Here is a 25,020-nt window from a genome sequence, read left to right as displayed (position 1 = left end):
TCTCCAACGTAACCTCTTTATGGACTTTTTATAAGAAAAAAAACTGAGATCACATATTTTCAAATCAGTTTGTGCAGCTGCAGCTAAGTTCCCAGGATGTCAAGTGCTAGCTGGCCATTTTAGATGCTTTTTGCCATTCTGAAACACACTTTATTGTTTGCAATACAACAGCGCAATCTGTTACAGAAACACCAGTAAAAAAGTTAGATTTTCTGCTGGTGTAACTCCAGAAGCATCAAGAGACCGGGCTGGCTGTGAAGGCAGTTTGGCTAAACACCACTGACTTGATTCTCAGTCAAAAACGAGCCTGTTCAATTACTCTTCTGGATGTCTCATGTCTCTGAGATAACAGCTGCATGCTGGGTGAGAGAACAGTGAGCTGGAGCAGGGAGAAAGAATTCCTTGTGTGTCCCTACGTCGACAGGCATCCCCAATAGATATCACCCAGCAATAGGATGATAACTGTTATTGAGGAGACAGGCTGCTTTTGATAAAAGCTCATGCTCCCAGGGTCGTCATAGGGGATGTATGAACTCAACCAAGTTCTGCCCTGAAAACCAGATAGTGTCAGAGGATTTTCTCGATCAACAGTCAAGATTTGTTGTCCTTAGCAGGCTTCAGATGAAGGCTTGTATCAGAGCCAAATCAGGTGCAGGTTAGAGGCTGTTTTCTGTTGTGCTGCATTAAAGCACGAGTTAGTGTGGTTAGACTAGTTAATGGCTGGAGTGTATCAGGATCAGGGCATGTGTACAGAGGTGACTCTCCTTCAATTCTCCTCCAGCTGCACTTCACTGAGTATCTCCTGATTTTTGTTTTGAGTCCAAACAGAAATAGTCACACAGATAATTAGCCGAAATCACCAATTCCACCTGACTTGGCAACAGCAGTTGTAAAATGGCTTGTTTCCAGCCTTCTGAAGGGAAATCATGAATTCCCAGAGGTCTGATCAGAACTGAAGCCAGGTTTAAATTTGCCACCTTCTTGGAATTGGGTCTTGGACGATGTTGCACAGGTCCCAAGCTTACTCCAAAATTTTGCAAGTCTTGGCAAGCCTCTGGCTCAGCCTGGGATGAATTTAAAACCTGAGGCTGCACCCCGAAGTATGTGAGCTTTCCTGTTTCAAGATGTCATTATTTACATTTTGCATGGTTCTAATGAAAATCATTTTGTTTTTCCTCCTGCCCCCCTCCCTCTTTCTCTCAGCTTCTATGCTTTGATGGCTGCTTTATAGTGATACTGTATGTGGTGGGAAACGCAGACCTCATGGAAGGAAAGAAATCTTTTGACATGTATCTTTAGCTTAATTTCTGGGTTTTTTTAACAGTCTCAAAGCCTTTAATGAAGGGTGGTGTAGACTCTACCACCTGTGTCCAAGGAAAGGCTACTCTGCTGCCATCTGCTCCCTCAGCCTAAAACTGATGAGTGCATCAACTTCCGGAGAGAGATTCATAAACTTCCACTGCCTGAGGATGCTATAAGCTGTTGATGTTTAAAGAGTAGCCTCCAAAGATTGCTTAGCCAACTGTGCCCCATTTCATTTAGAGAAACCCATCAGAAGGCTCCCATTATTCACAAAAAGGTGTGTGATTTTTCTGGGGGTGATAGCTGTGTTATAGTAGATTGAATCCATCATTTACACTGCTCAGGAAGCAGGGCTAGTAAGCTCACTCCTACCACCCTGGCTGATGATTTAAAAAATAACAAATAGAGACACAGCAGATGTAAAGTCTGTGTCCCCCTGCACAAACGCGTGATGCATGTAGGATGCTGGAGCACCAGAGTGGCTATTTGTATATTGATGTAAATGATGACCCAAGGAGCAGTGGAACCAGGAGGGTATAAAGGACTCACACAAGGAAGTGAGTATCAGGAGCAGGAACAGAATTCACAGGTCCTGTTCTGCTTCCACTTTAACCGGCGTGAATGGCTTTTTTCCACACTGCCACAGCACTGCATTAATTTTCTCCATATCCTTCTAGTCAAATTAGATTTGTCCTCCCTTTGAGTGTCTAATTAGTCTCTATTTAACATGCAAGTGCAATGTTTTAAATGAGAAGCCTTGATTTGTGGAAAGAGGCATTGACGTTCAATCTATATTTAAATTCATAGGCAAACAGCCTGTGGACTGAGATACAAGCTGTCAGAGTCATTGAAGTCCCCATGGAGGCTGACACTGAGAGCCTGAATCACTGGTGTGTTTACCCCCATAAATTGATGGTATAAATGCAGATTAATACAGGGGTGACTCAGATACTTTAACTTTAACCCATGTTGTTTGGCTGGCGTAGAGGTGGGGTGCACATTAATGTGCCTGCTTTGAATGTCCTAGCTTGTTTTGCCTTGTATCTCAGTTGAATGCTGATCCAAACTGTTTCGTGTACATTTTTCTCATTTCTAAACACCAAGCCTCAAAATTTTCCAAGTAGCTCTTTGGGGCTTTAGCCATGTGACTTCCATTAAAGACAACAGCAGTCATGTACTACATTCTCATGTGCAAATTTATCCTGAAGTATCGTGGGATGCAGCTATCAGGAACTATTCTGGTTTTTGGCACTTTCCAGTCAGGGAAAGGTGGTGAATTTCCCTGTTGTGTTGTCTGGTGAAATGTTATGCTGTGTGAAGCTGTTGAGCACCTGCTTCTTCACAAAGGGAGACGGTTGAAACTGCTCCCTGAAGCCCTGTAGACACTGCTAAAAAGATAAGCAGGGAGTTGGGGTCAGATGGGTAATTGCGAAAATGAGCAATGTGCTAAGTGCTCACACTTTTTAGCATTGGAGCTTTGTGCACAGTGAGTTTAATGAAATTTAAAAATGACAGAAAGCAAGTTTTTGTTGTTGCCATTGTTGGAGCTGACATTCTCCTAGAGGGTGTGATGTTAAGCAATAATGCAAAGAACTGCACAGCAGAGCCCATTTCCTCTACACAACCTTTACTATGTGTAACACACAACTTTCAGAGCATGGTCTACTGACCCCTTATTTGTTAGCCAGCTGCGTGGAAACAGATGTCTGGGTAGCATTTTGGTAATATTTGAGATGCTAGTGACCCAATGGTGGCTGGTACAGAAGTTTGGACAATGACACAGCATATAAAAATGAAAATGATACAGCGCAGTTTTAAATCTCATTTTGTAAGAGACGTGCCACCATTTCTGAGGTGCAGAGGTTAGATTTTTCCCTCGGATGAATGTGCCTAGTGCTTTAAAGAAAATATTGAGCATTTTCCAAGACCCACTTCTTCTATACGTGGGTGAGAGGTGCCCTGGGAATACTGATGATCAGACCAACTCAATGAAGGGTCCAATTCTGCAATAGCACCTGACTCTATTTAAGCAGTTGGATTTGTTGTGACATAAAATCCTATTGATAACTCTGAGAGAGACTTGCCAAGAGATAATAAAGAATAAAAGTGGAAGAGTGTTCGTCTGCAATTACCTTAGCTGCTTTTAGTAACAGAAGAATGAATAATTCTGCATGCAAGTGAAGCTACGCAGAGATTAATTTGGCCTACAGCTTTATTTTTTTGTGAGTTCTCTGTACAGTTTTCTTTTCAAAGTCTATTTTTCTGCTCACTATTTGCAAAGAGAGATTGACCATGACACAGAATGAGCACATGGTAGTTTTAGGAGTAGTCTGACATGACCTGTTTATCCTTCAATTTTAAAAGCACACCAGATAGAACTATCTGTCTAGTCCTTCTTCTGTAGTTCCCTCCTTTTCTTGCTTTTTTCCTTCTTCTTGAAAATTATAATAGTAAAATTGCACTGGAGCTGAGATCTTCTTGGCCAAATTGTAGCACAGGAGTAAGCTTTCTGTGCCAAGACGTGAAAAAGAAAACCTCAGAGGAAAGGATATAGGGAGTTAAGATGGAAGTGCTGATACGACCTTAACTCTAGTGTCATCCACAGCAATGCTTTAATTTATTCAATCAATTTCAGGGCCCTTAGGCTGGGAAAGGATAACGCTAGGATATTAAATCTGTCCCTCTCTCCAATCTGTCACTGGTGTGTCAGAACACATTGATTCTTCTAGTCCTGCTTTTATTAACTGTCTCCTCAATGTGGCCTCTCAGTCTATCACACACTAACCTGCAATTGCTTGCTGAGTGCAAGACCCCTGGAAAACCTCTGGATTCTCTGCTGACCCCATTTTTTAGCACTGTCAGTGCAGATGTGATGACCTGCTATTACTGTATGTCATTCATCCCCACATACCTGGGAACTGCCATGGAAGACTAGACTGGAAGTCTATTTTGTCTTCTAATCTCTCACAGACTAGTGATAGGTGCATCAGAAAAGATGTACTGTACCTAACTAACTGTGTCATAAATCCCATGGCATGAGGAAGGGTAGTCTGAGGGATGTTCCTCCCAGATCCCCATTGATGATGGTGTGTGGCCTGCAGAGTGGGAGCTGATCATCCTTGTCTGCAGCTTAGTTAGTTCAATTGCACATGAGATTCCTGCAGATGGCATTTCCAGCTTGCAGCTGCACTGGGCGCTGAGGCAATCTCTGTCAGGCAAGTGGCTGCCTAGGGCAGTAAAAAGTTTAATAGTTGTTCACTGTGCAAACAGCTCAGAGCTGAAGGGCAGGCATTTCCCAGTTTGACTAAAGTGTCAAAGTACCTAAAGCTGGCCTGACTGTCCCTAAATTAACTCCGTGCTTAAGAGTATCATAAAAACGGCTAAACTCATCCCTCCTATAGCTTGCTTAGTATGGATTCAAGTCCTTTTTAAAGGCTAAGTCTACTTGTAAGCATCCTGTGGATTAGTTTCCAAATGTACTAGTGGTTGGTGTCGCTAGTTTTTTGGATGTCCACCTCAGTGGCTAAAGCTGGCATACATTTATGCCTCTGCACAGCTTTGCCTCAGTGATTACAGACTCCCAACACCACAATGAAGCACATAGTCATGAACATTAAAGCTGGAAGCAACGTTCTGATCACCCACTCTGGCCTTCTGCCCAACACAAGCTAAAGACTCTAACCCAGGCTGCCTGTCTCCTCAGTTTGGACTGACTCATTAATTTTGGTTTTAGAAACTGCCAGAGCTGGAAAATCTATGAGGCATCTTTTGTACAAGTTGAAGTGAATCAGATTAATCAGAGAAGTAAATTGCTCAGGGAGCTCAGCAGAGTAAGGGAGCTACATGTGCAGCACAGTCCATGTCACATCACGAGTGAGAGACTGAGGAAGTCCTACCTAACAACCATTGTCATAATGGCTTCATCTAGCCCTGTTACTCCTGCAAAATTTGTAGAGAGGTTGTTTAAGGTTCCCATAATCACCTTCCCAGCTGTAGCATCCAAATCCACTTGCAGCTTTGAAAATGTCAGCCTTTTGGCTATTTCCTGATTACATCAGCCAGAGCCCCAGAGTGCTTTAGAGATGGTCCCAGTATTTTAAACACTGCAAAGCTGGGCACTGGCAGTGGGCTGCTTTGAAAATCTATGAATTTTTACCATTACTGAAACCTCTCTGTTGTAAAGAGAGGCACTTTCCCCTCTGTAGTCTGAGTAATTGAGACACCTCTCTTTCTTGATTTATTTGCCCATAAAATTCCAGGTGTTTTTGGCATTGTTTCTTTCCCCTGTAGTGTGAGCAAATATTTAGCAGCAAATGCTCACCTTAATTTCATTAATTATCTGCTAGGGCTGGAAGCCTCTGAAATAATGTCTGATTTTAATAGAGATCTCACAAGCAAAATAAGCTCCCAGTGCCTCCACTTCTTTCAAAGGTCTTTTTCTCCTTTTACTTTGAATCTGGTTTTAATTCCCTCTCCCTCATTTACCAAGGACTTTCAGGTTTCTTTGTTCTCATCTGAGGTGGAGAAGAATAGGTAATTGTGTTTCATTACCATGTGCAATACAGTCTGATCCAGGGTAAGTTTCTCACTCCCACAATTAAACAATTAAATAAAGTCCCTAATTCATCCAAGTGATTTTTCTTTTTAGTGCCCGCATGCATAATTATTCACTGTCTCTGTCTGTAAAGATCAGGTGGGAAAGAAAGAAGCTGTCTTGCTTTACTGTACACATCCTAGCATGAATAATATACAGAGTGAGGAAAGGAAGTGGAGAAGAAACAGCTGACTAAAGTCTTCCTGAGATGATCCTATTCAAGATGCAGACTCTTATTAGCTGAAGTTCTGGCCAGGGACCCTAAAGCAGCTGAGAAATCAAGATTTTACTTTCTAGAGAAGTCCCTGCTGCCTGGGATTCTTATGAAGTTGAATCTCACTTTGATGATCTGTGATAGTCCTGATGTGTTCTGCTGCCCCTTACTTCCCTCCTGCTGCTGCAGCAGCACTGGGACTGAGAGGAAATTAGCAAAATAAAAAGATTCCCAGTTGCTTAATTAAAAATTAAATATTCATGGTGACGGAGGATGGTGCTGACTGTCCAGGTCCACACTGGCTTACTGATAGAAACACCCATGTAATCACTTTGAAAGCAGAGTTGCCTAGGAAAAATAACAGAACAGCCAAATAGGTGAAGGCCAGCTTAGGGCAGTCTCCACTGATTGACGGTGCCTTGAGGGAAACCATCACAGGCTATGGATTTCTCTCATTACTTTGTAGTTGGTCGGGGAGAACTCCAGGTGACTGAAAAGGCTATTTCTCTTCTGATAGAATTTGACCATCAACTTTCCCTTCTTCTCAGCCCTCCTCTCTGCAATCATTGAGCCAGGGCCTACAGTGATGGGCTTTGGGAATAGTCATGATCAGTGAAAACAATAACGTCCATGTCCCGGGGTCTGTCCAGGCCTAAAGTTGGCCAGCTCGCTTTCCAAGTATTGTACCATGTGTTTTGGGGGACCCAAAGACCTCCACGTTTCTCGCAGAGTAAGGAGACCATCTGATCCACAGTTTTACACTGGCATTGCTGCTGCTTAATTTAGAGATTGCATTCTCTGGGTATGCTGGTAGCAGCCTCTTGCAGCCAAGAAGCAAGACTTTAGTCTGATTGTCCTTTTGGTTGCAGGCAGGCTATCCTGAACAGTGATCACATCAGCCTCAAAAAGCTAAGCAGGGTAACTTGTCAGATGGAAGCCCTCCATGGCATCTCAGGGAAATAATGTATTTATTTTAATAGATCAAATGCTGATCCATAGCTCCAGGCATGGAGGCCACTCAGTAGTGCTCCTCCATCCAAGCCAGCTTGAAATTAAAGCCCAGCATGACATTTGGTTATGGAGAATGCACATGTGCAGGATAGACACCCTCTCTATCATGACCAGCTGTTGAAAAGTTGTAGTATTGTTTTTCATCAGTTGCAGAGATTTGTCCAACTGCAGTGTATGTAATTACATCCTGCCTGTCCGTGCTTTCCCATTCTTTCCATTGCATTCCTGGCTCTTACAGTGGGGGGCCTGGCACAGCTTCTCTCTTCTCAGTGGCAAAACCTTGTCTCGCTTCAGTGGAGCAGGGACAGACTCACACAGTCCAGACATCATTGCATGTCACATCATTATGCGCAGTTTAAGTAGCAGTTGTGTTCCTCCCCAGACGTGACTGTACTGCAGGGAGTGGAGCATTTCTGTTAGCACACACAGAGCAATGCTCGCTGAAGTCAGGGGAAACCTCCACTCACTACAGCGATGCCTTTCAGGCAGCCCGGTACTGCCTTGCTCCGGCAGCATCGCTGACAACCCCTCTGTGACTCCCTCACTCTGGGCAGATTCAAGACCTGTAGCATCTTAAAGTGGCAACAATGTTCATTTTTCAAAACTTGACTTGCAGTTTTTTAGACAACAGGAATGGGTTATTGTTATTCTGTTTGTGCCTCTCTGCTTGTCCATCCTTGTCCCTGTTGAGAAACATCCAGCCCCTGAGCCCAGAGGAAAACCCTGTCCTGCTGTACCCAACTAACAGGCACAGAGGTGAGCTGGGTTTTCTGCTGTTTTATTCCCCAGAGTGAGGAATAGTGCTCTGTATTTACAGGCATCTTTTAGGTAGGAATAGGAGGCTATTCAGGGCACTGCTGGGTTTCCAGATAGGGAAGCTGGTGGCTATCATAGCAAATCAATCTCTTGCACATAAAATATCACTATAAACAGGGAACACGTTTCTCATCTAGTCAGTCTTTCTTCTGGGACAAACAAGCAGATCAGAAGTTCCAGGAAAATGAAATACATCTTGCAGAGGATAGATCGATGTGCTCATTTATGGGGAAAAGCAGTGCAGACTGTGTGCAGGTGTAAAGGGGTGACAGCTGCTATCAAGTGCTTTCCAAATCCTATTAAAAATGTTGCACTGAAGAGTTTGTGGCGGAGAAGGCTCTGTGAGAAGAGGGATGAGGGAGCCAGAGAAAGGGAGGAATGTAGGTTTCGTTGAGCAAGTTTTCTTATTATCACTCCTGAGAGCAGTGTGTGATATGTATGAAGATGTGGTAGGTTGGTGTGTTAGTGAATTTTAAGTGGGAAAAATCACTTTTGTAGGAAATGCTTTAAGACAGGATTTCAATCACTGTGAGCATGGAGAGCACAGTCATTTGCAGAGTGCTTGTAACTAGTTAAATACGCAGAGGAAGGACAGTTGATCAGTCAGGACAGTAATCCCAGGACTGGGAGAACTCACTTTAACACTGCCATGGGAAAATAATTTAGAAGATCCCCCAGAATAATTAGGCGATGTCTCTCATCTTCACTCCTAAATTTATTTGTTGGTTTATCTCTTTTTTTAATCTGAATCTCATTTTCCCATACATGTAATAGGGGATATTAGCAGAGAGCCTTTGGGAACTAAATACATCAGCCTTTAACACAGTACACAGACATCCTGGCTGGAAGGACTTAACAGCATTGAGTGGACAAATAGGTAAGTAGGTAGTGGTAGATAGACAGGTAGATAGACAGAGACAAGCAGACAGGCAAACAAATCACTGTGTGCTGTATGGTTTGCCCCTATAGCTTATCTAAGACTCACTGTTGCAAGTCATTTTATGAATTTCTGCTCTCGTCAGGATATGAGAATGTGGTTTGGGGCCCAGTCGTGGGCACAGTGACATTTAAAGGCTTCAGTGAAACCAGGTATTTGCCTGTGTGTCCTTGTGCAAATTCCTTCCCAACTTGATGACGCTATCAAGTTAAATGGAGAATTGCAGCAATTGTTGCAATCAACTGATAGCAACAAAGGTTTCTGAAGAAGTACATTACATGAAGGAATAGCACACCTCAGGTGGAAAAATAAGGGCTAACATCTGTTTCTAGGCCTTGAAGCAAGATCAAAGTATATGGGATGGAAGACAAAGGTATATTTCCTATAAATAACTTTGCAGGTGCTGACTAGCATACATCCACAGTCTAGAATATGTTCCTAATTGTCTCTCATCTGAACAGTTGCAGCCCCAAGTTGAATTGCCTAGTTAGGTCATCTCTGCGTCTTCTAATCATGTGTGACATTAAATACTTATTCAATGAAACTCTTTTCTCCAGCACTAATTATTAAGCCTGAAAAGTTGATATTGAGCGAGGCCATTGAGCCAAGACGACTCAATAACTAGCAGGGAGGAGAGATTATTTCAATAAAATAAGTTCACTTGAGCCAGATAGATTTCCCAGGATGCACTGGGACAATATGACACATGAAATTGTCCTCTGGCTTGTGTTGACAACTCTAACTGTGCTATTAAAAAGCCATCAACGAACTGGAGTGAGGAGTTGCAAGAAAGGACACAATGAGGGGGAAATTGAGGGCATTTTAGACAAAATGTAGGTAAGTGGTGAATATAAAATGCAGCAAGGCATGGCTGGGAGACTCCGAATTCCTCTGTGGTCCTCAGTGGCAGAGATCAAAGAAAACTGCTGTATTTCTACAGGATTAACAGGCAGCTGTTATGTGACCTGCCCCTGCACAGTGGGACAAGCTTGTCCACCCAGTGAATTTCTAGCTAAAAGACCTCTGCATCCCACCCCCCAATTTAAGAAGGAAATGCTTTGTGTTTGTGGTGGGAAAAACCTCCAAGTAAATCAGTCCTCCTTTTAGATGTGGAGACTGTTCCTCACAGCTGTAGCTGGAAGACCAATGCCAATATCTACCATGTGAGACCTACACACCACTCCTGCTAGGTCTGTAGAGAGACACCTGGAGATGTTCATGCACTAAAAGACATGTTCACAAAAACAGAAAGCACATTTTGAAACCAAGCTCCTCCTGCTACCTTCTCCTCCTCCTTTTCTCTTCTCTTTTAGATTTGCTCTCTTCCCTTTCATTTTCTTCATCTCTTTCTTGTTCCATATGCTTTGCCTTGTCCTGTTTCTCACCCTCTCCATTACTAACCTGACCCTGAGAGGTCCAGTTTGTAACCAGGACTGCTCGGAGCCAACACCTCTGTGTCCTTACTTTTTTCTTCATACTTCATGGGACCTGTGCCTTGTGTTCTCTGTCCTGGGATGCTGCTAACAGCCTCTTTAGGGAAGGAAATGCCATCCTATAACAAGTCGGGTGGTATATGACATCCAATTATCCAAACAGAATATAATGTAATTTCACCCATGGGCAGCACTGAAAGGAATGAATTTCCTCTGAGTGTGATGTATGAAGCCGCCTCTGCTATCTCTGTTTGCTGAGCCTCTTGCTTCATTCCTAGCTCCCCAGCAAATCTCTAAAGCTCAGAAGACACTGGAGCACAGCACGTTTCACAGCTGAGGAACCAAGATAAACCAGAGACATAACAGCTTGTTGTTTAAATCCCAGAGCAAACAGAGGCAAATTAATGGGTCTATCTATATCCCTCCCTTTCACTCTTCTGTTTGTCTTTTCCTTTCTTGTTTTCTCTCCTCTTTCCCTTTTCCTTTGTTCTCTTCCTTCTTTGTTTCTTGTTATGATAAACATGATTCATGCCACAGTGGCATTCAGCCTTAGAGGCTTTTCTTTACATCAGGGGAATGGCTAGGCCAAGACAGGACACTTCAGGGGATTTAGCAACTTGTATTTAACCTGCTTTTCCCAGGGATGAGGTGCTGGTCAGGAAGGAGAATGGAGCTGTGCTGAGATGGGTTAGTTAAATCCTGAAGGGAAGGTCCAGCAAAGGTGCTGGGGTTTTTCCAATCTTACATCTCACAGATTTTTTATAATACTCTTAAATAACTTAATACCTACCCTCCAGTGACGAAGTCTATAGCATTCCTGACTGACTCGGGTTTGGGACAAAAGTTCAAAGGTATGGAGGCATCTATAGAAAGAGAAATTCACCTAGCAAAATGTTCAGAGCACCTAAGCAGTTTGGGTGTCTGACTGTGAATAGGAAGGGGTCACTCAGTTCTTTGGATCTTACTTGTATCATTAGGTGCCAACAGCCCACAGTAACTCTGGCCTTATGTTTTAGCTCTGGCCAGTGGATGCAGGAGCCTGTTGTGCTGCCTCTGAGTACTTGCACGACGTGTCTGCCTGCACTAAACACCACATTGCTGCTCCCGAGTGAGAAACACAGAGCAAATCATATTCCCAAATGTACAGTGCCTCAGGCAGCTTTGGGAGGGGTAAACAGAGACCTGGATATTATTAACATGCTATCTTGAGGACTTAAAACTTCCCTCTTAGGAGAGAATTGTCCAGATGTGAGCAGCAGATTATGCCATGATTTATGAATCACAGGTGTGAGAAAAGAGAAGGAGGAAAGGAGAGAAGAATTGCTGTGAAGGAACATGTTGGGTGTTTGTCTGATCCCTGGACCCAACTCTGCTCCCTGACCAGCTGGGTGCTGCCCCAGGGGCTGATGTGTCATTCCTCAGGCCAAAATTGGGCCCAGCTATGACACAGCTTCTGCACTTCCTGATGAAATGCCTTATTGCGGAATGGAATTAATGGGACAAAGGGTTGATTTTAGTCTTTTTGATGCCCTGTGCTCTAGGGTAAGCTTTAGGACTTCTTTGTGGGCTGTCGCTACTTTTGTGAGCTGAAGATGGTGTCATTCATGCAGTTATGAAGTTAGAGCCACTCAGATCCAAGCAGAGGAGTTGCTTTGAACATATACTAGTCTAGCTGAGATTAGCTGTGGGATGACCAGAATGTAACAGAGTGATGGTTTGTCTAATCCAGGACTGCACCACTGGGACAGGATGATGATACATACTTCAGAGGGAAACATAAAATATGTACACTGCACAGCATTCATCATATAAAGGCATGCAAGTGGAACACTAAGGACTGTTTGTAGGACACTCTCAGTGTGAAATTGCTTTGGCTAATGCATCATGCCTGTGTCTCCTCTCAGGCATTCCCTTGATTGGCACTGGCTCTGTGCATGCCACTAACTGGCTGATAAAGAGGCCAGAATACCTCTCTGCTCTGCATCAGATTATTGGTAGATTCTTCCCTTCTGAAGGTTTGCAAAGGGGTGAGAGGAGAGTTTCCTCTTTGCAGCACTGGTGGGAGCCTGAGGAAAGGCTGTGCAGGAGTGAAAGATCACCCAGCACTGCCCTGCACAGTCAGGAAACAGGAAAGAAAAAGTTATCTTGATCCTTCTGGGCTGGACTGTGATGCAGCCTTTAATTGTAGGATCACACACAATCTCCTGCATCATGCAACACATCAAAGGGCATGGTCTGCAAACTCTAGCAGTATTCTCCTAAGCTGCTGCCTTCATGTTTATTTAAAAGAGCTCACTGTGAAGCTTGTTTAAAAGTACATCCAATGGAAAATGACACCAAATGGTGCTGAGAGCAATTGTGCAGATCCCAAAGGCCTGAATGTAAGGGAAACCCTTTCCTATGGGAACAGCATGGAGTATTCAGGAGAGCCAGTCCTGCCAGCCCTTTTTATGTTTCTCTTCTCCTACCCTCCTCTGCCTTTCTCCTTGCTGTTTAAGGTAAATACCAACCGGTTGCTCGAGGCATCTTTGGTCCTCTGAAGTGGTGGTGCCTATTTGATCTGCCATTTAAAAGGACGCTGTAGTGGTTTGCCATGTGTACGCCTTTTCTGCTTCCTTGCTGTGTCTTTGTCAAGGGTATAATTTAGGACTAATTAGTTCTCAGCTCTCAGGCCTCACAAAGGAACATCAGCACCTGGTGGACTCTATTTGCTAAAGCCTTTATGAAAAGGGAACACGTTGCTCTTTCATCTTATTGTACAGTTAATTAGAATAACTTAGCCAAAGTCCCCTGGGATGCAGTTCCCGCTTAAAACACTTCCCTTCGGTGACTGGCTACTTTGGTAGCCAGGGTATGGAAGAGCTGGAGGGGCTGAGACCTCTTGCCTGTAGACACTGCCAGCCTTTCGTCTGTATCCCCGTGGGCTCCAATCCTTTCTAAGAAGCTGTATTTCAGAATTGTGCCTCTCCTAGAAAGCAGCTGAAAAGAAGGGTGCCATATAGGCTTGGAAGAGGCAGGATGGATGACAGATTGTGCATGTGAATGCAGTAGATCCTCTAATGATTCTTCTGGCTTTGTGGTCTGGTACACGGTGCATGCCCTGTTCTGGGGAGCGTGGGAGCCTGTTGCCTTTCTGTCGGACCCTTCAACGTTATGTGGTTCTGGGTCACCCCGTCAGCTCTGTACGATGGAAAAGCACAGGCATATATGCTCAGTGGCACTATCTTTGGCTCCGGAGTGCCTTAGCATCTTTGAGGCCAGTGAAGTTCAACAATAAAGGTAACTTCAATCAAGTGGTTCTGCATGTTGCAAGGTTGAATCCCATTTATGTCCATAAAGATCAAGATCTCTGAGATCTCTTCTTTTTTTTGGTGTGCCATCCTGCCACAGACCTGAAATGTTTCATATCTCTGGGATTTCAACCTTTCGCAGTCCTTCCACTGTCAGTAACGTAATCCCCTCACGCATATTCAATTGCTGCCTTGGGTGGTAATTTCCCTGCTTTTAATGTATGTGCACATTGAGGTTGAGTTACAGTTGCTGTGGGAACCATAACTTTGAGTTTTATGATTCAAAAAGAAGAAAAAGAGTATATTTATATACTACCTTTATTTTGCTTGTGAATCAACATGTTAATATTGATGCAATGGAAGAAGAAAGAGAAACAAACTTCTAAACAGCAAGCATAACATCAAATACTGATCTGTTTATTTTCCTTTCTGCAAAGTTCCCCTAATAGGCAGAATCCCCACAATAAAAAGGAAAAAATTATGAACTAGGAAGCAGACAAAGAGAAAGAAAGCAGCAGATAGCTGAGAGGTTAAATTAAGTTGTTGAGCGATAAAATGTTTGCATTTACCAGTCATAGATCGCAACATGCTAGGAACCTTTATATAAAACCAGCCAATAACTTGAGACACTGAGATCAGCAGAGTCCAGAACTTATTGTAGGCAATTTGAGTCATGCTGCTGCTGTTGTTCAGGGGAGCGTGTAGGGAAACAAAACAGACACTGAAAAGCACACGGGGGAGACCTAAAATCTGTTTATGGTGTCTGTCCCACTGCCCTGGGGGAGCTCACAGGTTTGTGAATTTAAAGCAGAAAGGTTTGTTCCTCACGGACTCAGAGGAACTGGAAAATGTTTGCAGGAGGCTCGAGCAGAAGACTGCATTGCACTCTCTTTTTCCGTTTTTCAGAATGAGGAATCTGGTTTTTATCTCATACTGGTGTTAAGTCAGATGGAACTTTCTTCAAGTTAATGGTGTTAGATGGCATAAGTCAGGAGTAATGGGGGAGAACCAGGCTGTGTAGTGTAATACACAGGTGTTTCACTTGCCAGCAGTGGCCAATACTGTGTCCTAGTCACAAGTTAATATGATGTAGGATGCTAAAGTACATTCTGTGTATACGAGTACGTTTCTAACATGGCTCCTTCTGATGAACCCACAAAGTTATCTTTTTTCAATTTCTCTCTAATTTAAAAAATACAAACCTTTCCCTCTCGCAGCCCACAGCCACTCCTTCACTGGTCACATTGCCTACTGTGATTTAATTTGTTATTGATTTTTACTGAAGTGGTGTCTGTAACGAAAGTGAAGCAGCCCAAATCACAAGTCACTTTCGAAAATTGTGACCAGCCTCTTACCAGCCTGCGAAGAGGATGATTAAAAATGACTGGAAAGGCAAAATCAATCAGGGCCTGAAAGTTATTTGGGTGCACAAAACCAAAAGGCAAACATTAGCAATATTAAAATCAGATTCTTTCAAAAGCTTCAGCTGGTCTATGTGACAGAAATAGCTTTGTTTCCTAAACACAGAGCAGGGATTTATTTCCACAGCAGACAGTGATGGCTGAGGAGGAGTCACTCTAGTGTGTCAGATAAATAACGTCTGTTTCTAACATTATTTTGCACTCCTAAGCTCACAAAAGTCATAACGGCCTTCAGGACAATAAATCTAGAGAGCGGGTTATGGATTTAACATTTTAGCTCCTGGATAGCCAGTGTGAGAGAGATATTAGATGGCCACTCTGGTGGATCAACAGATTCTCAAGGCACATGTGTCCCTGCTTGGTTAGGCTCTGACCCTGCTGTGGTGAAGGCACTCAGAAGACTCCCGTGGAGCTCACTTGCAGCCCCATGCACTCACCCTAGGACCAGCTACAACTCCTGTTGGGGTCAAGCATAGTTTCAGTGATGTATTCACAGGGTGGCTATTTTCCTAGGAGCACAGCATGTGGATATTTGTAGATGTAACCTCAGAGAAACCTTGGGAAGCAGTGAAGCGTTAGTGTACCCATGAGAATCAGACACATGCAGGCATTAAGTGACTTACCTGGTGCAGCCCAGTGTCTCACCTGGCACTTGCTTACTGTCAAGGTCCTCAGTGGGTATAAACTGGTCTAAATCCGTCAGATTCACTGGCAATACACTGACCACACTGATCTACACCATGAGACCTGGTAATTGTGGTCTCATATGGAGTTGAGGTGGTTGCTGACTATGAGAAATATCTCTCATCAAGCTCAGCTGGATGATGTATTGTGGTATGTTGATAGAGCAGGTGACTGCAGGGAGACAAGTCCAGCAAGATCTCTGCATCTCCTCTTGTAAGGCATGAGGTTTGGCCAGTCCATTTCTGTTCTTGCTTGTCAAATGTGCTAGTTCTGCATTTCCATTACATCATCATCCACAGCAAATATTTGATTTCAGTGAAACGTGAAATGAAAGGAAACTACATCTCCTTCCTGGCTTAGGGTGGGCTGGATGCGAGCTGGAGTAAAGGAGATGGCGAGAGAGCTGAGGAAGCAGCTCTCAGTTTGTGGATGAAGTGGCATGAATATGTATGAGACTGTAATTGGCTCCCACACGTAACCAAGGTGCCTGAAGGCCCAGGCGTCCTGGCTAATTGTTGTAGACAATTAATAACTTAGATTCTACTAATTCCATATCGTGCTGTGCAACTCATTACAGGAGCAGAGAGTGAGATTCTCTGCAAAAGCTGCTTGGAGATAGGGGGTGTTTGGGGATCCAGGCTCAGGGGCAGAGAAGGTCACAACTGGGGTGGCACCATTCTGGGCTCAAACAGCAACAAAGAGTCATTGTAAATCACAGCCACAGCAGAAGACGGGGACACTCGGTCTGTCTGTCAGCCTTTGGCTGAGTTCTGGAGTCACAGTGAGGAAGAGCTCTCACCCTCTTGCACCTCCCTGAAAACAGCAGCTGGATAATGAGTCTATGGGATTAGTAAAGCACAGAGCAGATCAAACCTCATCCTTGTCCTGTGACCCAGCTTACACACAGACCTTTCTTGTGATGATCTGAATCCCATAAGTCAAAAACATAATTAGACTCCATTGTGTCCCACCCACAGGGGTCTCCTGCTAACTGGATGACTAGTGGTGACTTCCTGAAGCCCACTTGAGGCTTTCACAATAACCTGCCACTAAAACCAAGTCTTCTTGAGAGGAAACACTAGAAATTGTATGAAGGGGATGTGCAAGCTACGCAGTTTGCTCTCCATTGCAGGGCCTGGAATAGATGCAGACAGCGTATGGGGGAGGACTCATGCTGGCATAAGAAATGCCTCCCTGCATGCCCTGGGGAAAGCTGGTATCACTCTCAAGCCAGACTGTTTTATAAGTAGTCTGAGCAGTGATGGACCCTGGTTTTCAGAGTCTAATAAAGCTCACTTTTGCTGGGTTTAATGCACTTGACAGAGTAGCATTCATCAAAAGCAAACAGCATCTGAGAGAGTGCAGCTCCCTGGTGCTTGAGCACCCAGGAAATGGATGGTGCGCCAAGCCAAGATTTTGCAGGCAGCATAGAGCACATTACATCTGGAAGCAACTGATTTTTTATGGTGTTCCAACAAGCTCCTCCATTAACTAACTCTCCCTGCTCCTTTCTCCAGCATTCATGTACTTGGACTTGCTGGGGTTTTAGCTGCACAACTTCAGTGACTTTCTGTCTCCTATTCCTATTTTAACTTTCTCCTTTTTCTTTCTATTAAATTTTTTTCTGGAGTTTCATGCTACACATAAGAAAGTTACTCCTCTGCAACTTTTCCATCCATTTTGCACAAATTCTGTAGCAGTGATTAGAGGTACCAGTCCTATGCTGTAGTTTTCCTCTTGTGTTGTACCATTTTTAATCCCCTCACCTGTCGTCTCCACTCTTTTTTCTCTTTTGTCTATTCTCCTTCCTGTACCCACATATTCCTATTCCCCTGCTTTTTCACTTTTCTTCCTGCTCTTTTGGACAGACTGACCATAGCAGAAGTGGTTCTGCAAGACCATAGTCCTGTCTCTGTGGGCTGAAATGGGCTCAGTGTCCCACAGATTGATGCCTGGGCTTGGATTACAAGGGGGATCCTGGGAGGGATCCTGCGGGCAGGATCATGTGAGCTACACTGGATGGTTATAGAGATCTAAATAACTACAATTCTAAAATGTAACTGCAGGGAAAAATGGGAAATAATTATAAATGAATGAATGTAACAGACTGCTGATGGGCACTGGTGGAACTTTAATCTCTGGGCCTTATGAAAATAAACACATCCACGCCACCCACCAGCTCTGGCCATTCTCATTGCTTTGCCATCTGTTGCAGGATGGCTGGGTGGACAAAATTTCCATAATTTGCAGAATGTCCTCATGCGAAGCGCAGTAGGAAGGTTGCTGATAGTTTCTGGTCTTCTGGCTCTGAGGAGACAAAGCTGGGCTTTCACTATAATGAGGAGATCCAGACTACTTCACGCATAACTCTTTCTCTTTTGAGTTTCAGAACTTGCAGACCTTTTCCAGAATTTTATGAAACTCTCCTCATTTTTCCCCAGGGACAATGAATTTCCAAAACATCCCACGGACTGCAACTTCAACAAAACAATTCTCTGCCAACACCTGAGGCAGTCTGGGAAGCAAAATAAACAAGTAAAACCCAAGCCACACACACTACTTTAGCTTAATGCAAATAAATCACATAAGTATTAAGTTCAGTTCTAAATCTCTCTCTCCATCTTCCTGTCTTTCATGCTGTCTGTTTCTTGCCCAAGAATATTTTATCAATCCACCAATCTGGGTTTATGTACAGTTTAGCTTTTTCCGATGGCTGTGTTTTGTCTGTCTGCTTCCCTGTTTATGCTTCTCACTTTACCATTATACCAATAACACCGTGTTGGTAAATAGGGCCATGCCACCAAAAGCAACTGCAAAAGATATTTCTCCAGCCCCACCTTCCAAGGGACACTTTTCTCCATTTTGAGGGCCCAGGGGCTCTGTTGCAGTGATCGTTCTAGTTCTCATCTATAGCCTCCGCTGGAGGTCACCGCTTCCATGCCAGAGGCAACACAGCTGGATCTGTCCCCACACTGCCCTGGCTGCAGTTCACAGCCTTCCATATGGACATAAGCCCACTGACTGTGGTCTGAAGGGCTCTGATGAGTGATGTGGAGCCACCACAACAGGCAGAGCTGGCCTGTCAGAGCCTGATGCCACCCCCTTTGGTAAAAGGCAATCCACATCTCCTGTCTGCCTGGGCTTCGTGCTCAGACACACATGTGGCCCCTTTTCTTGCTCTCTCAGAGAGAACCAGACCAGTCGTTAGCTTCCTCACCCACGGGGTAGAACAGCCTTTCTCCCACATCAGCAGTTCAAGCAGGCTGATGTTCAGATGGAAATGTCTGCACAAAGAAAAATACCAAGCTTCACTGAGAATAGGTGGAGGGTTTCAATTGCACTCCCTGTTGCTCGGGGTATGAAAACAGTGCAAGCTTTTATTCTGTTTCATCATCTAAGGCAGGATGCTTTTCTTGGCTAGGTGGAAGGACCCAGACATGAAAGGAACACTTAGCTGCTTAGCTTCCCAATATATAAATAGGTGTTGCTTAGATAACTCTGTGTGCGCTATTTTAGAGGGGGGACAAAAGATTTATTTGCCAAGCGGATACCATATAGAACTCCATACTACTGGGTGTTTGAATAGACAGATAGTGAGTCATATGCTCCATTGCTAGGAACTGGCTTACCTTTCTGAGATCAAAATGGAATGGGATTGATTTATAGCAGTTATGAATTTGGTCCGTGTTTCCCTCCCACAGTTAATTTTTTTCCACGGTGGTAACATTAACAGGAAAAATACTTGATATAAATGTGTGGAATTTGAATGACATCTTCTCTGGCATTAATCATTAGGCTAGAATGTGTCCTGCATTAGTTACGTGCCCACTAGAGCATTTCCCACATATTGTTCATGGTGATTTACACCAGGAGAGGAAGGTTTGATTTTGAGGAATCCTTTTGCTTGCTAGGAATTTTGGACCTAGAACCTTCCTAGGAATTTTCTGTTTTATAGGAATATTTTGCTTTCTAGTAATTTTCTGACCCATAATCACTTCTGCAAGCTCTCCTGGTTCGCCAGTAGTTGAAGAGATTGGTAACATTTCCTGATGTTTCCAAAGTGGTAGTGGGTATGCTGCCTTGTTTCAGCACGTGAATGGGTTAGATTTCTTGTCCTCCTCCTTTTTTTCTGATTCTTATTCTGTTCTGCCTTCCTGGAACAGGCATTTCTCTCACCTGATGCTCAGAAGCACTTTTATACTGCCACTGCCAATATACAAAACCTTCTGATTGTCCCCACTGCATAGTTGGTGGGGAAGGACTAAGAAAGGATGCTTTGCTTAAGCATATTTTATTTTTATTACTTCAAAAAGTAATATCTGAAACCCCAAATATTTCAGTTTAAATGAATATATTTTAGTTCCAGACTGCCTCTTAAAGATTTGTGTTTCCAGTGAAGAGCTAAAATTTTCTGCTGGTACAGTAGAGCATTTTTTGAGAAGCTCTTTATTCCTATTTACGTATTTGGAAACAAATGACCAGGACTGAAAAGCTTTGAGCACCCACAAATTCTGTTACAGGTAATGGGAGCTTCAGGTCTGATGCTTAGGGGCTTAAATACAGGTTTGAAAACCTACCTTTTGGCATCTGGATTTGAACATCGTGGCTTTTTATTATTGGAATGCCCTGACTTTTCACCAGTGTGACTGCTTCTCCTTGTGGTATATTCCTCCTTTGGGATCTTGCCTTCATCACAGAGATAATTTCTGAAATGCATCAGGACACAGAAGGCTCTGAGTGATTTCTGTCTGTGACACACAGCAGCTGAGCGGACCTGAGACTTCTGCTACATGAAGGTCAGGCAGCTGCTAGGGCATTGCTGTCAGTGAAAATGCAGTTGAAGAGCTCAGTTAACAGCTCTCCTTCCGTGGTGTTGGGGGGGCTCAGGGGACTGGTAATGGAATATGGCACTCTTTGCCTCTGCTTTACCAGTTAATATTCTCTCTGGTGAGTAATAAGTGAAGGCTAGTGCCAGCTGACTGTGATTTTTGGCCTCTTTGATGTGACCTTGTAGAGTGAACTTAGTTTCTAAATGCCAGATTCAGCAGCCTTCCTTCAGTGCTGTACATGGGAGAGAGCATTGCTGGATGCAGTGGGAGGAGGTATGTGCAGGCTGTGGGTGGTAGAGTACAGCTTTGAAGGGGCAAGTTTAGAAATCACTAATTTACCCTTCCAAGTTCGCTAACACTGGGGTCTGAGCGTGGTGAAGGCAGCTGATAACAAGAGGCAACCATGGACAAATAAATGGAACCCCAAACCCCTCCCATCGCCAGGCTGTACAGAAGGGAGCAGAAGGTTAGAGGAAAGCCAAGGCAGAGATAACCAGAGTGACTTATACAAGATCCCAGAGTGGATCCTGGGGGTCCACGAATAGAGGAATAGAGGGGTCCTCTGGACTGTGATGTGCCTTAGACCACCCCCCCTCTTCATAGATTCTTATTGTTTATGTTTCTATGATTAATAATTTGAAGAAAATCTATCTGTAGTAAAAGTTCACTTATGTCTCCCCTTCTATGTTCAACTCCTACTCTGATCTCTGTGGTAGAGTCTATTTAGGGACTGCTCTTTGACTAGAGGGCAGGTAAAATGGTATTAGATGCTCTACAGGTGGATGTGAAAAAGAAGAGTTGAACAATGCAGAGGGGCTTCTACAGACTCTGAGGCTCAAGGAGGGGACCAGCTCTATAGAAAAACACAAGGGAGACATAAGGCCAAAGATGAACTATGGAATAGGAATAGCAATAGGAATAGCAATAAGAATAGGAAAAGGAATAGGAATAGCAATAAGAATAGGAAAAGGAATAGGAAAGGTTGAGCAGCATCTGCCAGAGGGAGACCATTAAGAACAGGGCAATACTATGCCAGTTCATCAGTCCCTGCAGGGAGAGAGCTGCTATGTTTGTTCTGCTGACTTCCACCTCAGAGCGCCCTATAATGTAGAACCTCACCAGGAGGCACAGAAACGGCCTTATCTCTCCCCCCTCCCCTATGTCCTCTGATCAGAACACTGAAATAGAGGAAAGAATGTCTTGTTCAAGGTCGCATAGTGAGTCAGTGGCAGAGCTAGCTGGGGACAAGCCTCAGGGCTTCTTGAGTCCCTGGCCTGCATCCACTGTGCATTCACTGGCGTGAAGCAGCTCTGCAAATCCCGCATTCATTACAATACAATAAAGCTTTGCTGTATGGGTCTTTTTTTTTTTACAATGTCTCTCAAAAACCCAAGACTGATTTGCATTTTAAAACCACCAGTTACAGCTCAGGAAAATGCTATTCAGTAGTTCCCGGAGCTCAGGAGTAAAGATTCTCTCTCGGTTGTTCTCTCCCAGTTCTTTTGCCTAAAATATATTTTTGTCCAAATTGCACAATACTTATTGCTAATGTTTATGTCATGAATATTCATGACATCCTGGGGCTTCAAGACTCTAGTGGAAAGGCAAGCACAGGAGGCATGGCAGCCCTGATACTCCTACAATCCATACGTACCGGGTAGAGACGTCAGGGTGAGAAGGCTTGTTTGGTTAGGATGTGAGCTGTGGGATACTAATGCAGCCTGGAAGCCTTTGGGGAATGCTGGTGAAACTCCATTAAACAGTGCAGTGAAGGCCTTTTGAACAAACAACTTCCATAAAACCATTAGCTTCACTTAATTGCAAGGAAAAGGCCCCACACGCAGCGGGGGTTTAGAATACACTCTGTCTCTCTTTACATCTGTTTCTTTTTCTCAGGCAATCTACAGATGGGCCTCCCTTTTCCAGAGAGCTTCAGGACTGGGACTCTTCCTGCCCTCAAAAGCGTAGGACTGTACCTGTCAGCAGTGGCGATTTAGGTTTCCATGTGCAAATTTATGCTGTTGCTTGAATGCAAAAAAGCCTACCCCGACCATGCTGTCCTGTGCCCCTGTGCCCAAAACAGAGGCAGCTGCCTGCAGGCAGCGAGGGCCTGCAGCTGCACTCTGCCTGAGCCAGAGCGGGCTCCAGCATTGAGCTGCTGTGCGCGCAGGGCTGGGTCACGCTTCCCTTTCGCTGATGTGGCTGAAGGCTTCCAGGCTCACTGCTGTTCAGATGGTGCCATCTGGCTCTCATGAAATATATGAGAAATGTTATCCAATAAAAGAGGGGGCTGGCTGGCTGTGTGCCTTCACCTCTGTGCTCTTTGGGGAAGCGATTGTTTCTGCATCTGGGAAATGTTTAACATAATTTTTGAGTACTAGTGTTGCCTGAGTAAGAAATAATGGGCTGGCAGTTTGAATTCAGGCCTGAGTCAGTGGTAACTAGAAGCTATTTTGCTTGATCAGGTCAGGGCTGAGGTTTATAAATACATGGCACATAGAAATAGCTTGTGATGTGGCTTTGTTAGTTTTGTGGACAGATAGGAAATATCCCTTTCCTTGATGTTCCATCAAGCAGGATGTTTGGGTTAGGAAAGATAAGGAGAAAAGGTCTAAGTCCTCTGACATGAAGACAGAAGGAAACAAAGAGCACAACTTAAAAAAGGCTGAGGGATGTTTCTAAACAGAGCATTTTGTCCCCACTCCCCATTCTTTTCCTCTGAAAATATGCTTTATCTACAGCTCAGCATCCTTTAGGGATTGCCCCCAGGACCTGAGGAGTATTGGATGTATCTGCAGATTCTCCTGGGACACTTAGCTGGCAGCTGATGAAACAGAACCTCTCTGGCTTTTGGGGCTATTGGCCTTTTGTCCTGGGTTTCTCCATTATTTTCTCTCCACTTTTTTAAGCTTACTGGTGTATTCAAACAGCCTTGCTTTGAGCCCTGGCTGACAGTAAGCACTTGGAGAAAGCTGCTGAAATAAGAAAAGTCTGAACTCCCAGGGCCTGATTCTGTTCTCAGCTGCATCACCATAAACCCCACTGACTCATAAGCACTTACTCTGCAGTGACGTTTGTGTAGCTGAGATCAGGCCCACAGACATAAGCCCACTCCTTTTTCATGCACCCACAATCTTGCACTCGCTCATGCACAGTGTCACTCTTCGATCCAGACGCTTCTCTCTAACAGCCAAGCACACACATTCGTTCATGCAAACACTGGTAGCCTTGTCCCTGCACTCCAGGGACATGCTGGCAGACTCTGCGTGCAGTCATGCGTACACATTCCCATGTATGCATTTCACCTTCCCGAGCCTGGCTCCCAAGCCAGTAATGGTGTTTAATAGAAGTTCAGTGCTCAGTTGTTACCCAGCCCTCTCTGCTGTATGGCTTGCTGTCTGGTACAAACTTGAAAGCCTTTCAGGCAATCAGGCAGTAATAGACCTTGTGGAAGCTGAAAGTCCCCTAGATAAAATTTATAAGGCCTAAGAGAGCCTGCCTGGCATTATTTAACGCTTTAGTAATGAGCACCTGAACAGGAAAGATTGCTTGGGTAGTTTTATTCTGCATAGATGAGCAGTCAGAATTTCAAAGAGGGGCCATAAATATAAGCAAGCGGAATGGCCGATGGTGCCTGATTTGGGTGTGGAAGGCAGTCGTGCTGAGGCTGTGAGAAGGTTAGAGAGCATGAAAAAAGGGGAAGATGTTTTCCTTCAGCTTCCCAACTCAAAAAGGCATCCTTTAGCCAGAAGTGGCTTTAGGTGCAGTAGCAATCCTTTTCCTGCCTGCTTGTGACTCTGTGCCTCTGTGCATGTGGCCAGGCATTTGTGAATATGCAGCTTGCTAACAAAGACTGCAGTACAGTGCTAATGTCTCTTGGTGTCACGCGTGTGTTTGTGTACCTGCGTGGTTAATGAGGACAACAGCAGTGTGCAGCACCTCAGTCTGTGTGCTGTTTGCCGGTGCACGTGTGGGGTTAATAGAAGCCACAAATAATGCTAATTCTTTGTAGACACATTTGCATTGTTAGTGGAGTCTGCAATAAAGCACCAAAGCCTTTGTGTACGGGTATGTGCAAGTAATGTAGGTACAGTTGGATACAGTTTGTGTTTATGTGCACAGATAGTGCTGCTTATGTAGATGGTTCTAACCTGTGTCTGAGTAAAATATGTTCAGCGTTGCTGATTTTAACTAGTAATGAACTATTTATTCATTTTGGCAACACATGCTGTTTTGTTGAACACTTCTGTGAGGCCTGAGGGAGGGAAATGATAGCAGTCAGAAGCTGATGCTCTCTGAGCGCAGAGAGGCATGGAAGGAAATGTTAAGCCAGGTATGAAGATTTCCACTGTGCACCATCCTCCCCCTCCCATCCCCAAATATTTGAAATTTTTTATTTCCTTCCAATGCAGAATGAAAAGAGACTGAAATCACAGAAGTTGCCATAGAGCAGGACTGTCAACCCCCCCAGTCACCCCTTCCCACCCAG

At 44.1% G+C, this 25,020-nt stretch overlaps 1 protein-coding gene across 1 annotated transcript in view; it reads left to right on the top strand.

Moving 5' to 3' along the window:
• The window catches only part of UBIAD1 (UbiA prenyltransferase domain containing 1), a 104,948-nt gene extending 79,928 nt beyond the window's left edge, over nt 1-25,020 (top strand). Inside the window, exon 4 of the mRNA XM_010577319.1 lies at nt 24,944-25,020. Coding sequence (XP_010575621.1) covers nt 24,944-24,979 — 36 coding nt within the window. The 3' untranslated portion in view covers nt 24,980-25,020. The remainder of the gene's footprint in view (nt 1-24,943) is intronic.

Source organism: Haliaeetus leucocephalus, unplaced genomic scaffold (assembly GCF_000737465.1).
Source record: "Haliaeetus leucocephalus isolate CR32 unplaced genomic scaffold, Haliaeetus_leucocephalus-4.0 Scaffold556, whole genome shotgun sequence".
Taxonomy (NCBI): Eukaryota; Metazoa; Chordata; class Aves; order Accipitriformes; family Accipitridae; genus Haliaeetus; species Haliaeetus leucocephalus.
The sequence above is the reverse complement of the archived record's forward strand: the minus strand, read 5'-3'. Positions and strand labels throughout refer to the sequence as shown.